Source organism: Sciurus carolinensis, chromosome 5, assembly GCF_902686445.1.
Source record: "Sciurus carolinensis chromosome 5, mSciCar1.2, whole genome shotgun sequence".
Taxonomy (NCBI): domain Eukaryota; kingdom Metazoa; phylum Chordata; class Mammalia; order Rodentia; family Sciuridae; genus Sciurus; species Sciurus carolinensis.
In genome coordinates, this window is record NC_062217.1 from 54,241,288 (window position 1) to 54,259,082 (window position 17,795).

Consider the following 17,795-nt stretch of genomic DNA (forward strand, 5'->3'; position numbering starts at 1 on the left):
TTCTTAGTAATTTCTTACGTGTGTAACGTTCAATCCACATAACTCCAGTTATATAGATTCTGAGTTATTGGCTTGTCAACACTAGATACAAGATGTTATTAACATTTTTAAAGCTATATCTAAACAGCATTTACTAGCTCATCTGTAAGTATAGGTATGTTGGTAAGTGAGGATTATATTTTTATTTTGAATATCATATTGGTACTTTTCTGATGCATAAATGCTTTAATGGAAAAAGCATACACATGTAATATCCCTAATTATCATATTTCAAACAAAAAATTTATCAAAATCTTTTAACCTTCAAGTTACAATAATGCAGATAAGAATAGACAAAGTCGATATATAAGGTAAATGTTGATGTATACTGCTTTCTTCATTGTATTTCAGCATTCCTTTATTTCATTATTCCTGTAAAAGTTGGTATATGACAGCTTCACTGACTAATTAACCCGAAGAGGTTTGACTAATAGAAGGAGATTGCAAGCATGATTACTTAAATGATCATGTACATAGCACTTAATGATCATTATCATTTATTCTAATATTATTGCTAATAAGTGGTAAAACTGTTTAAGCTAAATGCTGTCATATCACACAAAAGTACATCATAGCTAACAATAACAATTTCTCATTTACTCGAAAATCAATGGGACATTGCAGCTTTCTTAATGAATATCAATGCTTGCCTCAATTTATACTCTTTAAAAGTGGGGAAATATTTAGTATTTATCTCCTTACCTAGACTACATAATGAGCAGTCACACCACCAGCTAATACCAGTTACATCCCCAGCTTTCAAAATGAAATCAGTGTAATATAGTCACATTTTTACAAAAGAGTCACTGATTATAATGAACATCAATGTTTCAAAACACCAATTTCATTCTCTTGCTTACTAAGGATTCAGTAAATAGAGATTAGTTATCAAGTTCTTAAGTACTACTAGAAGGCTACTTTTGCTCTAAAAGGCAAAAAAAAAAAAAAAGGAATACTACTTGGTTTTTCTCTATTGCTCATTTCTATCATTTTCTCTCACATTAAGAGTGACAAGGAAAAAAATAATTCAGAAAATGTGCTGAAAAATCACTGACCACCGTTATCTACGGAAACAGAAAAAAAGGTTGAAAGTATGTCCATTTTATATGCAAAGGCATATTTATTATCCTGAGATAGAGGCACTGTCATTATTGACTCTCTTATCATCCCCTATCACTACTTAGGAATGCACATTAAAGAGCAATTTAGTTTTTGGATCACATAAAAATAAGCTGGAAGTCACAATAGAAAGAAGTCACCTTCAGGTTCATACACAGTATTGGGAAAGAGAAAATGAACAAAAAGAAAAAAAAAGAAAAAAGAAAAATACAATCAGAATGTTGTAAGAGAAAATGAGAACTAATGAAAAAAGCAATTTTGGGGCTGGGGCTGTGGTTCAGTGGAAGAGTGCTTGCGTAGCATGTGTGAGGCACTGGGTTTGATCTTCAGTACCACATATAAATAAATAAATAAAATAAAGGTCCATCAACAACTAAAAAAATTTTTAAAAAAGAAGCGACTTTGGCTTCTAGTTATATCTTTGTAGGGATAAACTTAGAAGCTTATTACAGGGCTGGGTAGAAGCTTCAGTTCCTCACAACTTGAGTCTTTCCAAAGAGATGCTTATAATGTGACCTCCCCAAGAGCAAAGGGAGAGGGAAATGCATACCAGATCATCGAAGATGAAAGTTGCAGTGTCTTAAGTATCCTAATCTCATTAGTGACATATCATCATCTCTGCTCTACTTAATTGGTTGTACACTAACCCTGGAACAATATTTTTCTGTTTTTTATTTTTTGGTGTGGCAGGGGAAGGGAATCACGTGAATGGTGTGAACACCAGGACACAGGAATCACTGGAAACCTTGTGTACTATTATCATATATCACTTTTCTTTTTCCAAAACTTAAAAACTGCCTCTTGTTACTCTCTTAGTATCAGTCATTAGGACTTTCCAAACTGATCCAAACGCATTTTTATATAATTGTACATGGGGTCACCCAGATGATCTGTTTTACATTCCACCCCCACATCCAGGCTTTATCCCTCCTGAACTCACGTTGAAATTTAACTGCCAGTGTAACAGTATTAAAAAGTAGGACCTTTAAGAGGTGATGAGGACATGAGGACTCTGCCCTCGTCAATGGTTAAATCACTCAAGAGTGTTTGTTATAGTGGAAGTAGTGGGTTCCTTACCCAAGACAAGCTCAGCTTCCTTTTGTCACTTTTTCTCCTTCTTTTTGCTCTTCTGCAATGGGAAGGCACAGTTAAGAAGACCCTCTTTAGGTCCTTTTCTTCAAGTGTCTTGATCGTGGGCCTCCCCTACCTCCAATATGGTCAGTCGACAAACTTTTATTCATTATAAATTACCCAGTTTGCAGTATTCTGATAACAACAACACAAAATAGACCAAGATACTCCCCAGGACCTTTAATACTTTTTTCAAATATTGTACTAATTTTCTGTTAATACACTTTTATATCCAAGAAATCTTTATTTTTTTAGTTCTTTTGTATTATATATGTTTATACACATGCACAGAAACACACTTTTAGATAGATAGCATCTTGTTCACAACTGTAATTGTTTTGGATATCTCTGCAATTATTATATGTTTGAAAATTTGTTCTTCCCGTGTTTTTCTGTTTAGTAAGCGTTTCTTTGGTTTATCCTTTCTTTCATGTTAAATGTTTTCCTGTCAGCTAATAAATCCTTAGCCCATATTGATATTTAATAGTAAAAACTTGGTATGATGAGGTTTGTTAATTACTGGATCTCTCTCCTTGGGATTCTCTTGCTATGAGCCTTCCTGTGGGAAGGAAGGGACCCAGATGCTGATATCTGAAGGCCTTTTCTCCAGACACTTCATTATTTCCAGAGGAAATATTCTGTTATTTGCTCTAAGTATAAGGTTGGCTTCTATACACTAAGAACAAAATGGTGGAAGGAGGTCAGAAAAGGACCTTAGCTTTTGTTTAATAATTTCTTCTCCTGATGACATTCCTTCATATTTCTATAATCCTGTTTTCAGTAGAATACCTCAGCTTTGCCTTTTATTCACTTTCTAGGGTTTCTAGCACAATTGTCCCCCCAAATAAACCTCTCATCTCTGAAGGGCAGAGGAAAGAGAGTGGCTGCAGGCTCTACAGAATAAAGATACAGTCAGGGCTTTTGGAGCCAGACTCGTCCGTGGCTCCAGGCACCTGTAGTTCCTGAGCCCTTAATTGTAAAGATGACTGCATTTGAGAATAGGGTCTTTACAGATAGAATCACATTAAGCCAGAGGCATACTAGATTAAGGTGAACTTTAATCCATTGACTGGTGTCCTTGTAAGATATGGACACCAGGGTGATGCCATGTACTGATGGAGGGAACACACTGCAGCAATTCAGCTGCCAAGGAACACCATAGACTCCTAGCAACCACCAGAAACCAGAAGGGAGGATGGACAGATTCTCCCTTAGAGCCTCCAGAAGTAACTTTGTTGACATTGACTTTGAATTTCTACTCTCTACAATTTGAAGAAAATAAATTTCTGCTGTTTGAAGTCATCCCCCATCTCCTGCCAGTGGTGGTTGTTTGTCTCGGCAGCCCTAGGAAATGAACATAACTGGATTCCAGTTTTCTCCTTGCTGCACAGACAACATCTCCCATTCTTTCAGTCTTTATATATGGTTGTTTGGGGTTGAAAATGTCTTGATTTCATAGAAATTCGGAATGTTTTTTGTGACCCTTTCCTTGTATCTTCTCAAAGGGAAAAGAAAGCAAACTGTTTCTTCATTGGGAATAATTTCCCTTCAGAGTTTAGAAACAATTTTTTCATGTCTGTTGGAATTCCGTGTGCTATTCAGTCTCATTCTGATTTTTTTTTTACTTTGTGTAACTTTTTCTTTTTTTTTTTTGCCTATTTTTAGGATGTTCTTTGTATCCTTAGTTATCTGACATTTCAATATTGTCTTTAAATTTAGGTGGCTCCCAAGAAGCTCCATCTCCTGATTCATTCATAGGCACTTCCAGCATACCACAAGCACGTGGGAGGGAAAGATAAAGGCTTGCCTTGATATTTCTCAGGGCTTTTCCTGAACTCTAGTCCATAGTGCTGAATGAATATGTTTTGAAATATGGAAATGAGTAAGCAAATGTTCCCACCATTTTGTCTGAATTGGAGGCCTGAAATTCCAGCTGACCTACAAAGTTATTTGGAGGGTCTTGCTAGTTCCTTCTACTAACATGTAAAAAAGGAAACTCATTATCTTTTACAACTTGTGTCTCTCATCAAAATCGATATTATTTAAACATTTTCCCCATGTTTTCTCTTCCTCTAGCCATTGGCCCCAAAGACTTGACATGTCCTTAGCAGCTCTACTCTCTTCCTGTCTCCGCCTCCTATTGATTCTCCTTTAGAAATATCTCGTCCTTAACTCCCCCATGCCATTTCCCTTGACACTACAAAAATGTGTTGTGCCTGCATAGGCTCAAAGCAACCTGGCCAAATGATCAAAAATAAAAGCTTCCAAAATTAAGAGCAAAAATAAATCTTTCTCTAAGTTGATTATCTCAGGTGTTTGTGGCAGTAACAAAAAGCTGACTAATACAGTCACCCTGTTAGTAAGTCAAGAATTAAAACTCATGCCAGGAGTGGCAGTGCATGACTGTAATCAGAGTCATAAGGAGGTTGAGGCAGGAGCATCACAAGTTCAAAGTCTCAACAACTTAGCAAGTCCCTAAGAGCAATTTAGGGAGACCCCTTCTCAAAATTAAAAAAAAAAAAAGGCTAGGGATATGACTCAGTGGTTAAACCCCCTGGGTTCAATCCCTGTTGCACCAAAAAAAAAAAAAAAAAAAAAAATCCAAAGGATCAAAACCTGTATCTGAGAAGCTATTTTGAAAATCTATACTCCAACAAAATACAAAATTTCGAAGACATCAACAGGTTTCTAGAGACATATGAATTGCCTAAACTGAACGAGGAGGACATACACAATTTAAATAGACCAATTTCAGGTAATGAAATAGAAGAAGTCATCAAAAGCCTACCAACAAAGAAAAGTCCGGGACCAGATGGGTTCTCAGCCGAGTTCTAAAAAAACCTTTAAAGAAGAGCTCATTCCAGGGCTGGGGAGATAGCTCAGTTGGTAGAGTGCTTGCCTTGCAAGCACAAGGCCCTGGGTCGATCCCCAGCACCGCAAAAAAAAAAAAAAAAGCTCATTCCAATACTTCTCAAAGTATTCCATAAAACAGAGGAGGAGGGAACCCTTCCAATCTCATTCTATGAAGCCAATATTACCCTGATACCTAAACCAGACAGAGACACATCGAGGAAAGAAAATTTCAGACCAATATCCTTAATGAACATTGACGCAAAAATTCTCAACAAAATTTTAGCAAATCGCATACAAAAACATATTAAAAAGATAGTGCACCATGATCAAGTGGGTTTCATCCCAGGGATGCAAGGTTGGTTCAACATCAGGAAATCAATAAATGTAATTCACCATATCAATAGACTTAGTAAAGAACCACATGATTATTTCAATAGATGCAGAAAAAGCATTTGATAAAATACAGCACCCCTTCATGCTCAAAACACTAGAAAAAATAGGGAGAGTGGGAACATTCCTTAACATTGTAAAGGCCATCTATGCTAAGCCCATGGCTAATATCATTCTAAATGGTGAAAAACTGAAAGCATTCCCCCTAAAAACTGGAACAAGGCAGGGATGCCCTCTTTCACCACTTCTATTCAATATCGTCCTTGAAACTCTAGCCAGAGCAATTAGACAGACCAAAGAAATTAAAGGGATATTAATTGGAAATCAGAAGAACTCAAACTATCCCTATTTGCTGATTATATGATTATATACTTAGAGGAACCAGGAAATTCCACCAGAAAACTTTTAGAACTCATAAGTGAATTCAGTAAAGTAGCGGGATATAAGATCAATGCATAAATCTAGTGCATTTTTATCTGTAAGTGATGAATCTTTGGAAAGAATAATTAGGAAATCTACCCCATTCACAATAGCCTCGAAAAAAATAAAATACTTGGGAATCAATCTCACAAAAGAGGTGAAAGACCTCTACAATGAGAACTACAGAACACTAAAGAAAGAAATTAAAGAACACCTTAGAAGATGGAAAGATCTCCCATGTTCTTGGATAGGAATAATTAATATTGTCAGAATGGCTATACTACCAAAAGTGCTATACAGATTCAATGCAATTCCAATTAAAATCCCAATGACGGACCTTACAGAAATAGAGCAAGCAATCATGAAATTCATCTGGAAGAATAAGAAACCCAGAATAGCTAAAGCAATCCTTAGCAGAAAGAGTGAAGCAGGGGGTATCGCAATACCAGATCTTCAACTCTCCTACAAAGCAATAGTAATAAAAACGGCATGGTATTGGTACCAAAATAGAAAGGTGGATCAATGGTACAGAATAGAGGACACGGACACAAACCCAAATAAATACAATTTTCTCATACTAGACAAAGGGGCCAAAAATATGCAATGGAGAAAAGATAGCCTCTTCAACAAATGGTGCTGGGAGAATTGGAAATCCATATGCAACAGAATGAAACTAAACCTGTATCTCTCACCAAGCACGAAACTAAACTCAAAATGGATTAAGGACCTTGGAATCAGACCAGAGACCCTGCATCTTATAGAAGAAAAAGTAGGTCCAGATCTTCAACATGTCGGCTTAGGACCAGACTTCCTCAACAGGACTCCCATAGCACAAGAAATAAAAGCAAGAATCAACAACTGGGATAGATTCAAACTAAAAAGCTTTCTCTTGACAAAGGAAACTATCAGCAATGCGAAGAAAGAGCCTACAGAGTGGGAGAAAATCTTTGCCAATCATACTTCAGATAGAGCACTAATCTCCAGAATCTATAAAGAACTCAAAAAACTCTACACCAAGAATGCAAATAATCCAATCGACAAATGGGTTAAGGAAATGAATAGACACTTCACAGAAGAAGATCTACAAGCAATCAACAAACATATGGAAAAATGTTCCACATCTCTAGTAATAAGAGAAATGCAAATCAAAACCACCCTAAGATTCCATCTCACACCAATTAGAGTGGCGATTATCAAGAATATAAGCAACAACAGGTGTTGGCGAGGATGTGGGGAGAAAGGTAACTCATACGTTGCTGGTGGAGCTGCAAATTAGTGCAGCCACTCTGGAAAGCAGTGTGGAGATTCCTTAGAAAACTTGGAATGGAACCACCATTTGACCCAGCTATCCCACTCCTTGGCCTATACCCAAAGGACTTAAAATCAGCATCCTATAAAGATGCAGCCCCAACAATGTTCATAGCTGCTCAATTCACAATAGCCAGATTGTGGAACCAACCTAGATGACCTTCCATTGATGAATGGATAAAGAAACTGTGGTATATATATACAATGGAATATTACTCAGCCATAAAGAATGATAAAATTATGGCATTTGCAGGCAAATGGATGAAATTGGAGAATATCATGCTAAGTGAGATAAGCCAATCTCAAAAAACCAAAGGATGAATGATATCCCTAATAAGTGGATGTTGATACATAATGGGGGGTGGGAGGGGTTAGTGTCAGGTTTAGAGTTAGGGTTAGGGAGGGGGGCAAGAATGGAGGAAGGAAGGACTGTATAGAGGGAAAAGAGGAGTGGGAGGGGTGGGGGGGAAGGAAAAAATAACAGAATGAATCAAACAACATTACCCTATGTAAATTTATGATTACACAAGTGGTATGCCTTTACGCCATGTACAAACAGAGAAACAACATGTATCCCATTTGTTTACAATAAAAAATAAATAAAATAAAAAATAAAGCAGACATGAGTATAGTTACAAATAAATAAATAAATAAATAAATAAATAAATAAATAAATAAATAAAACCTGTATCTGTTTGTCCCTAAAACCTAATCCTAATCATGACTCTACACTAATTTTCAAGGTCAGGCTGTTCTGCCAGAACCTTCAAGGCTTTAAAAAATAGTATTAGAAGATCTCTGGGTAGTTTTATGCTTTCATAAATAGTCACTGAATAAGAACAACTACTGCTTTTAAAAGTACCTACGATGCATTAGACATTTTGCAAAATATTTATTTTTGATACTGAAAGCAATCTGGAAGAGTGGTTTCATATCTGTGGTTACTTTAATGAAGGTAAAAAAGTAAAGCTTTAGAAAGATTTTTTTTTTTTTAAACATCAACTGTTGTTTTCTTAGGACAACATCTCAGATAATGTCGTCAGTGTAGGCCTGGAAAAACCCAGCTGCATTTGGGTCCCCATTATCCCTGCTATAATGCCATGAAGAGATGTGACACAACAGTAAAACAATGCCAAAACCCCACATTGGCATTGTGGGTGTTCCAAAAAAGTGTTCATTATTTCCATACAACTAGTACAATTTTTAAATACAAAATATCCTGGAAAAAAATGTTGTGACTGCTGGGTTGGTGCCCTCTGAAGCCCTCTCATTCTATCCACTACCCAACTTTGCATTACAGTCACATATGGAGATTAAATTTTAGAATCTTTAGGCTACTAACGACCATCTGCCCTTTCTCGCAGGGCCTGGGAAGCACCTTGGCAGCTTCTCCTTCCCCTTAGCCTTTACAGACTTCTCTCACTACCCAAGCAATTGTCTCCCACTCCAGCTAGGCTGGTGTCTGGCTGGTTTCCTCTCAGTCTCAAGAGGAATTATGTCATACTCCACTGCCCTAGTCCTCCTCCCCACCCAGAGACAATCATTTTTAAGAAGAGAGTTATATCCTAATTTTCTGAGGAAATAGATGTTACTATGTGAGACCCCCAAACTTTCCTTTATTTGACAGGTCTACCAATTCAAGTCCAGCACCCTTCCTTTGTACTGTCCAAGTGCTTGACCCTTCTCTTCTCTACTCTCATTTCCCAGGAGTTTTACCCCAGTTAGTACTTCCCTAAAGTTTACCCTCCTCCATCAGGGTGACTTTACATTCCAATATATGCACAGCAAAGCCACTACTGTATGAAAGCCAAAAAAACGGAATATGTTCAGTAAGTCACGAATTGGTCTAGTTCTGTTTCCTTTCTTTTTCTTTCCTTCACATCCAGACTTTCAGGAAAAAATTGCCCTATTCCTCCTCCATCCAAGGCTGCCCAGCTGCTCTTCCTAGGTGAGCAGTGATACCTGTGTCCTTTAGCCCAATTTTTGCCCAGGCACTGACCCAGTCTTTCCTCCTGTCCTGTCTGAGCATGTAGCTTTGGTGACTACTTTTCCTCTTGGCATCTGTATCACTGGTGGCTTCTAGGTATACTGCTCCTCCATAGGCTCATCTTCCTCTTGCTGGTTCCTTCTGAGTTGCAGACCCACATAACTCTGCCTTCCTTCCAGCCTGGGAGATCCAGGAGGGTTAGTGAGTGTCCCAGGTGCAGGAGTCTTCTGTGCATGCTCAGTTAGCCTCCACAGTGCCTCCATGTCAATGGGTCTTAACTATATCCTAAACAAATTTAACTGGTGCTAAAATCATAGCTCTACCAAGCACTTATTATGTTTTTCTCATTTTTCATTATGCCAATAAAAATTTAATCCCCTCCAATTTAATTCTCAAATGGCAAATGCTTATAGCAAAAATGGCTTCCTATAAGTAGCACATGCAAAATTACCATGTTAGTAATCAAAGTCGACAATTCTTCATCTCTTTTGGGGAGAATTTTGATCAAATCAATAGATCCTCATAACAGGAAAAAAATATGTCCAAATATAACATGTAAACCCAAACTACAGAGTTGACAGAGTTTCTAAAATCTATCCATTCACTCCTTATAAAACCAAATTCTGAACCTCTGCCATAAGAAAAGGAATAGATTCAGGAGTGAGCAAACAAATTTAAAAGATCATAATAATTATAGTTGCCTATGGAACACAAACAGAACGAGGGCGATGTTAATCATAACCACTATTTCAGGAAAGTCAAGGACATTACTTCTCTTATACAATAGTTCTTTATCTTCTTTTCACTAAATTTATTCCGGTCTTCAGCATACATCTGTGAATGCTCATTAAATGAAAGACATTTGCTATTTCTTGCATAAATATCCTTTTACACAACTTCAAGTCTTCACTACTTGAGAATTTTCTAACCTGTTCATGCTTAAGAGTCTGTTTGATAATGACTGTGACAAAAGGTTGTCCTGCCCTGACTGTAAAATTAGAAAAGAAAAGCCTTTCCCATCTGCCCACAGGGCATCCTTACCTAGACAGGGCCCTGCTGAGTCCATTCTTCCTTTTGCTTGACTACATAGTAAATACAAGAGACTGACATTTGAATAAAATCTGAAATCACCCAAATTGTTTTACATTCTTGGCCTAGAAAAATCTCCTTAAAAATATTTAAGTCTTTTGACAGTTACAGGTAGCATTCGATTCTGCTTGAAAGCCCAAGCCATAAGGGTGTCAAAAACAATTAGTATTTTAATAGCTCCCTTTCTTAGGTTATTAGGCAGGCACAAGTACATTAGCAAGAGGTAAAAAAACTGTTCAAGAAAATAAGCCAGTGACAATTGGAAAAAAAATCATATTATTTTACTTACGCTTCACTCTAAAATAGGAAAAAGTTTAAAGAAATGGAAATGGTAGTTGTCAACATATACTACTTTGATAAAGTTCTCTAGACAAGGACAGTTGTGGTATTGTCCTTACTGTTTTCAAAGAAGCCTTAAGGCAGTTAGTACTCAGCAGACACCACAAAAACCTTAGAAACTTCATAATTCTGCCTCAAGCCAAATTCTTGCTGCTTGGGGAAAAGGAAGGTAGACAAATTAGGGGACTCAAGACTGAGTAGACTGTGGATGGGGGTGCAGTATATGAAGTTTTGAAATATCAACCCAAAGCCCATGTGCCTCCCTTAGTTATTGTGCAGAGAAATATGCTAATTTCAAGATATCTAACTAGCTTCACATTTAATTCTGCCTTCAAATCTTAAGAGTGGCAGAGCAGCTGTGCCTGGAGGCAATACAATCTTATTTCTATAAAAATCTCTCAAAGCTCCATATATAAGTGGAAGAGTAAAAATAGATAATCAAATCCAAATTAAGGCTATTAAGAATTGATTTAGTGTAAAGATAATACAGCAAGATTTTGTTTAGGTTATGGATGTTCACTAAAAATGTGTAATACTTGTTTGCCTAAAATTTTGATTATGTTTTATCTTATTTTGTCACAGTTAAATAGTTTTATCATTAGGGTTTTTAATTGCATATAGTTTATTGAATTCTTTCTGATTACTCTATATCCATTTAACTAGGGAAAAAATCCCACTGAACTACTTAATGAAAAGAGAACCATCTAATGAGGGTGCAATCAAATTGCATGCGTATGCACGATGAGGTGTGGCTCAACAATTTATATTCCTGTAACCTTTGTCACAAAAGATTTATAATGTACAGCAGAAGAGAAGTCCCTGAGGAGGACAACAATTACATACCCAGAACCAGGAGCCACTCAGCGACATACCAGAGGTTATAAAGAAAATAAATAAGAAATCAAGGAAAGCATGTCTTGAAACTATTCCTTCAACCTTCATGAAACAGGCTCCACTACAGTGCTATCCCCCTACTTACTCATCTTTTCTGCCTCTCCCTGTTCATTACTCATTCTGATCTATCACCAGTGTTGAGTCCTTGACCAAGTCCCTTCCTAATGTCCAGTCCTTAATTCATCCTCTTCTTGTTTAAAGATCTACTTTAGATAATTCAATAGCATACAGCATTAGCATTCTCTGGGAGGGTCTCTTAACTCAGAGCTCTAGGCCTGGCTTCTTCCTTCAACCTTAGTATTCCTTTCACTTTCCCCATTCCTTGTAGCCAATCCACACTGTCCTCAAAGTAGCTAAGTCCTGCTTATGTTTTTACCTCAGTTCCATACTAACTACTCGCATCTCTCATTTTCTTACTCAAAAGTTTCAACAGTCCAAATTTCATGGCCTGACATCAGACTCTCAATATACTTTTTCTCTACCTAGTCCTTTTATTATCAACTAGGCCACTGTATTCACCAACCCCTAAACACAGTGGTATGATCTTCATAAAAATGCATCAATATTTTAATTATCTCTATATAAAAGAGGGACTTATACTATTTTCTATAGACTACAGAAAATCTTTAGGTTTGGAATACACTGTTGAATGCAGTAGTTAACAGCTTATGGTCGTCAGCAGATAAATTTGCTTTAACATTGTTACACTTTGCTTGACTAAGTAAGGGAAACAAATTTAATAAGCATCCCTCCTACTTCTAAGGAGAAATCCAATCAAGATTGAACCCTACTCTCTACATCTTTCTTCAAGTCACTAATACAGTCACATGGTCATGTCATCATGTGACAACAGGTAACATTAAAGGGAGAAGATGAGGGGTAGTTAATGGTGTTTACAGCTGGAGCTTTACAACTTGGCATATTAAATCCCACTTATTGGGGTGATATTCAGAGACCTCATTTTGCTCCTTAACATATACTAATTGCTCCATTCAAGCCTAAACATAAACCATTCATTCAACACATTCTTACTAAACAACCACATGCCAGGCACCAATTCAGTTAAGTACTGGGGTTTTAAACAGAAAACAACACAGACTTCTTCCTTATTGCTTTTTTCCCCACCCTGAGGGCACTCAGGAGTAGTGAGGGAGATAAGATGTTGAATAAGAAGCATTCTGAGGGCACTGAGTGCTGTACCATGGGAAAACCAGGGTGTTATTAGAGATCTTGGTTTTCCAAGGTTCGGATGGGGTTCAGAAAGGCCACCCTGGGAAAGAGCACACACACTGCTGCCACTCCTTTTTTCTCTTGTCCTGGCCCTTGTGCTTACAGCCCCATTTCTACTCTTTTACAACTTGGTTTGGATTTCAGACTCCACTAGAAAGTAAATCTGGATTGTCCTCACAAAGACAGAATTGGTCTTTCAGATTTTCTGATCTTGCCAGAAGTGTGTGTATCCTCTATCCTGGCATTTACCACATGCACAGGAATTAGTATTGGTTTGTCTCCCAACTAGTCAGTGCCTTCTGGTATGTACCTCTGTATCTTAAGTGCCTAACAAGTGCTTATTAAATTTAATGGATTAAATGAAGATTTAGTAAGGAGAAACAGCAACTACTTAATTGCTGCCTAAGACTTATTAGTGAAAACAAAAGATATTACAAGTAAAAGTTTTAACCAAAGTAAAGAATATTTTTGGTAGTGATTTGGAGCACATGATGAAGGCTAGATTAGCCAGTGTGTAACATTTCTCTGCTTGTGAAACCCATTGAAGTTTGAATGCTTGAAGTCAGTGTGTCAAAATACATACTGGGGCATTTTAGTCCCAAAGTCCTGGAGGATGCTTCACCAGGATTCTTAAAGTCTGAAATAAAAGATGCTCTGAATATATAAAAATAAATCTAAGAAGTTTGAGGCTACAGTTATGGTTTTAAAAGGCACAGACTATACACAGATAATAAGAGATACACATATAATGAGAGATTAAACTGTAGTTCATAAGAGTAAATTTGGGCTTCCGATATATATTATATTATATTATATATATATATGTGTGTGTATATATATTTCTACGATCTTATATATATATTTATATATATATTTCTAAGATTCTACAATCTTTCTAACAGAACTTAAGTTCATTAAAATTAACAGAGGTTTTAATATTGAGTTTATTAAAAGAAATAAAATGTGGTTATAATGAATTCTGGAAGAATATTTTTAAAATTCAAGCCTCAGATCAAGAAAATAGTGCTATCTAGTGGTTAAAACTGGGAATAAGAGGTAAGGCACACCAGAGGCTGGAGAACCTCCAAGAGGCTGTTTATCTCAATAGTTCTACTTCATAGCATAAAAGAAACAAATGTACACAAGTCACCAGCTCATGGACAGCAAAGGAATCCAAGCATGATATGATCCAAGCAGTTGTCTTCAGAGTAAGACATTGCAAAGACAATGAGAGGCTGGACTCTGAAGACAGATAGGCCCAGGTTCATAACTTTGCTGCATGACTTTAAGCAAGCCATAAGATCTTTTTGATCTTTGATTACATTTAACTGTGAAACAAAGATAAAAATATTGACTATCTGACAGGATTACTGAGAAGATTAAATGGGGTGATATGTATAAAACATTTAGCACAGTGCTTGGCATATAGTAAATCAAATAATTCAGTAAACAGAAGAATATTATTATTTCCATTAATAATATTATTTTACTGAAGATGCAAATTAGCTTGTAGAATTTAAAATAATTACAGAGAATCTTTTTAACTCTTTAACAAATAGGTTATAAGATCAATATCAACAAACACATACTTGTAGGCAATATAAGTATCAGATATTTTTAAGTGTATAAAACCAAATTTTAAAATATCAGAGGTTCACTGTTGCATTGCAATCATGCAGTTCAGTAGTGGGGTTAGTATTTTCAATGAAAACAAAGTCATTTTTAGAAATACATTACAAAATGAACTCTGAAATATCCTATTCTAAAAGCAATCATGACCCTTTTTGCAATGAAGAAATTTTCCTGAACCAAATCCTGCATTTTTCAGCATCTAAGTCTAATAAATCTATACTTACATATATCATTCTTAAAGATAAATTTGGTCATTGAGATTTCTTTCTACGTGGCTAGAAAGGTACATAGGAAACAAAATATGGATAGAAAATTTTCAACAAATGTTTGAATCCACATTAATATTAGAAAAAAGAACTTGATCTTTGTGAAAAGTATCCTTTGGTTTTGCAAAATAATCTACCAGCTTAATTTAGTCTTAGAATTTGAGACAGTACATCTGCTTTGGCATAATGGGCAGAAATATCACAATTTAAGAGTAATTATAGCTATTATATCTCATTTTAATAAAAGTCACAAAAGAACTGGGTTCTGCAAGTCTGGTATACAAAGTTATCATAAATAATTTTCCCTCTGCATTAATATCTAAAATATTTATTTTAAATGAAGCATAGGATGTCATTATAATCATATCATAATCCCCATTTGTATGCAGTTCTTTAAGGACTTGTTACCAAGGGGGCTGAATTGTTTCCTCTATTAGTAGTAAAAAACATTGAAATACCTATATGAAATAAAAAAAAAGAATACATAGGAATTAGAGGACCGTATTATGGTCATAATGTGGCATTAGTTCTGTGTTCTCAGGGTTTTCAGCCTCTCTGGGTTTCCATTTACTCATCTATTAAACAATCTTTAACGTCTGGAACAGGGTTATCCTCTATACTTTTTACCATAATTTAGTATGTCATAATGACTCAAAATCATAAATCCAAAATTAGAAATTACTTAATTATCCACAATGAATTACTTATTTCTACTCTATTAGGATAGGAAAGGGCAGAACAAACATGAAGACATACTGAAAGAAGTAAAAAAGACATATTTAAAACACTGCTGCAGATTTTTACCTTTCTTCTCATTACATCTACTATAAGTACTTTGCCTTGGGCAGTAAAAATCTAAATAATTATTAAGTGGTCATTACATCCCTGTTTTTTCTAATCCCATTAATTATTTTAAGCTACCCTAGAAACATGACATGAAGTTTCCCTTTTAGCCATACGTAAAAACTTTGAGAAATGAACTCATCAGCCCCCAAAAACCCTCGAATGAAATCCATCAAGTATATTTCTACTTACAAATATGGCAACCTTGGACAACAACATCACTGAAGACATCGGGATAAATGAGTCTTTGATTACAGAAAGCAAGCATGAATCCACAACCAGAACATGGAGGGAAAAGAACCAAAGTGAAAAAAGTCAAACCACCCAAGATGGTCTTCTGAACAGAGGAACAGTACCATTTAGTTGGGCATATGAGATTGGTATAGGATTTTTTAAGATAGTCACACTTGATTAATAGCAGAGATGACTCGAATTCACCTTTTTATCAATTTTAGCACATCCTTCCACAATAATATAATGCAGGGTTCATATGTATCTATAATTTTACCAAAATGTAAGTCGAAGTATTTCTGACTACATAGCAAATACGGTAAACAGGTTCCATTTTCAGTACTTCAAATTGTATCTTGGCGTTTAGCACTTCCACAATTTAAAAATAGCATTATGAGAACACTGCTTTTGAAAATGTGCACTGGACAACAGTGATCAGAAATATTATAAAGGCAACTTCAAATAAAAATAATAAGATATTCAATTGAGACCTGAAAAGAAGACCTATGAAACAACCTTAAAGCAATAATGTAAGGATGGAAAACATGAGTCATAATCTCATCAAATATGAACATCTACATTTTTACTGTTAGTTATATTGAAACTCGAGAACGTCACAGCAGACTACTAAAATCACAGTCCAACAGGATAAAAGTAGATAAGGAAAAAGTGCAATTTATGAATATGGTTTATTACCATGGTTACAAACTTTCAGAACAGGCCTCTGAGACAGTGGACTGAGACTCTGCCGAATATCTGTTAAAAAAATAGATAAAAGAAACTTAATGTAGAGATCTGTTCATCTCAAGAAGCATATTTAGACATACTTTCTTCCAAGGTTAAGTATTTCTCGAAGCAAAGAAATGCTTCAGTACCCTGAAACACTTGAAGCAGTAATGTTATGACTTTTACTTCCCATTTAATTATGCTACTGTAAACTCCACTGGGACAAAGTACATATGGTTCTTTGGATGAGACTTGTCACACTAATCAGGATTTTCTAGGTTCACTGCATTGATTTGTTAATGTGCCACTGACATTAGCCAACTGGAATGCGCATCTCTCTGACATTTGTCTTTGCAAGGGATTAAGCAAATTTATGAAACTTCTGAATAATTGTTGCCCACAGCACTGCATTCTTGACACATGACTTTAAAAGAATTAGAAAGAAAAAGTCTTCTTCTCTGTGATAGTTGCCTAGAAAGTAACATGAAACAAGCATAGTGCTCACCTTTCGGCTTTGGTGTCCTTTTTCTTCTGTCGCGGAAGGCAGCCCCTGACTGCAAGGCCTCCAGCAGACTATCCATCACTCCTGTCTCATCACCCTCTGTGAAAAGAGATGCAGGGAATTCCATCAGCCCTCAGGGTTACCATAGCAATGTCAAAGAATACAGAGAAATTGGGGATGGTGATGGTAGGGAGAAAAAAGACCAGATGCCAGGACTATGCCAGCAATTTCAAAATAAAAAAGAACTCTCTCTCATAAATCAAATATCTTTTAATGAAATATGCTTCATTAGTGCTTGTGTTTCTGTCTACCAAAAAGGACAAAGTTCCATTGATTCACTTCAGAGCACTGCTTTTATAGTCCAATGGCACAATAACTTTAAATCGAATGTGGCTCTAGTCATATCTATGTCTTGAGTTACCATAAATCACATTTCCCTTGTAGAAATGTATTATTTTTTTTTAAGGCATCAGCCTCTACTCAAAAAATCGACCAGGTGTGGGACAGTTTTTATGCTGTTGTAACTGAGATTCTGCTGTCTAAACTTATGGTACAAAATTACATTTCCCATGCTTTCATGAACATGCCCCCAATGATTGATTTTTTTTTTCATATCAGAGAATAATTGTCCCTTTACTAGATGTGACACAGAACAATCACTAAAACTTTTATAGACTGTATGAAAAGTTTATCCTCTACAATAAAGTCTCTCAAAAATCTAAAGAACTGCATTCCATTATGATTATGTTAAACTGACATTATATAATTAATGAAGGATGTAGGTACAGAACCAATT

General features: G+C 36.0%; 1 protein-coding gene across 6 annotated transcripts in view; it reads right to left on the reverse strand.

Annotated features, from left to right (window-relative positions):
* Diaph3 (diaphanous related formin 3) overlaps positions 1-17,795 on the reverse strand; it is a 545,588-nt gene that overhangs the window by 96,180 nt on the left and 431,613 nt on the right. For all 6 annotated transcript variants that reach the window (XM_047553083.1, XM_047553081.1, XM_047553085.1 and 3 more), the window contains 2 exons: positions 17,003-17,098; positions 16,468-16,527 (listed from right to left, as the gene is read on the reverse strand). In XM_047553083.1, the coding sequence (XP_047409039.1) occupies positions 16,468-16,527; positions 17,003-17,098 (156 nt within the window). The remainder of the gene's footprint in view (positions 1-16,467; positions 16,528-17,002; positions 17,099-17,795) is intronic.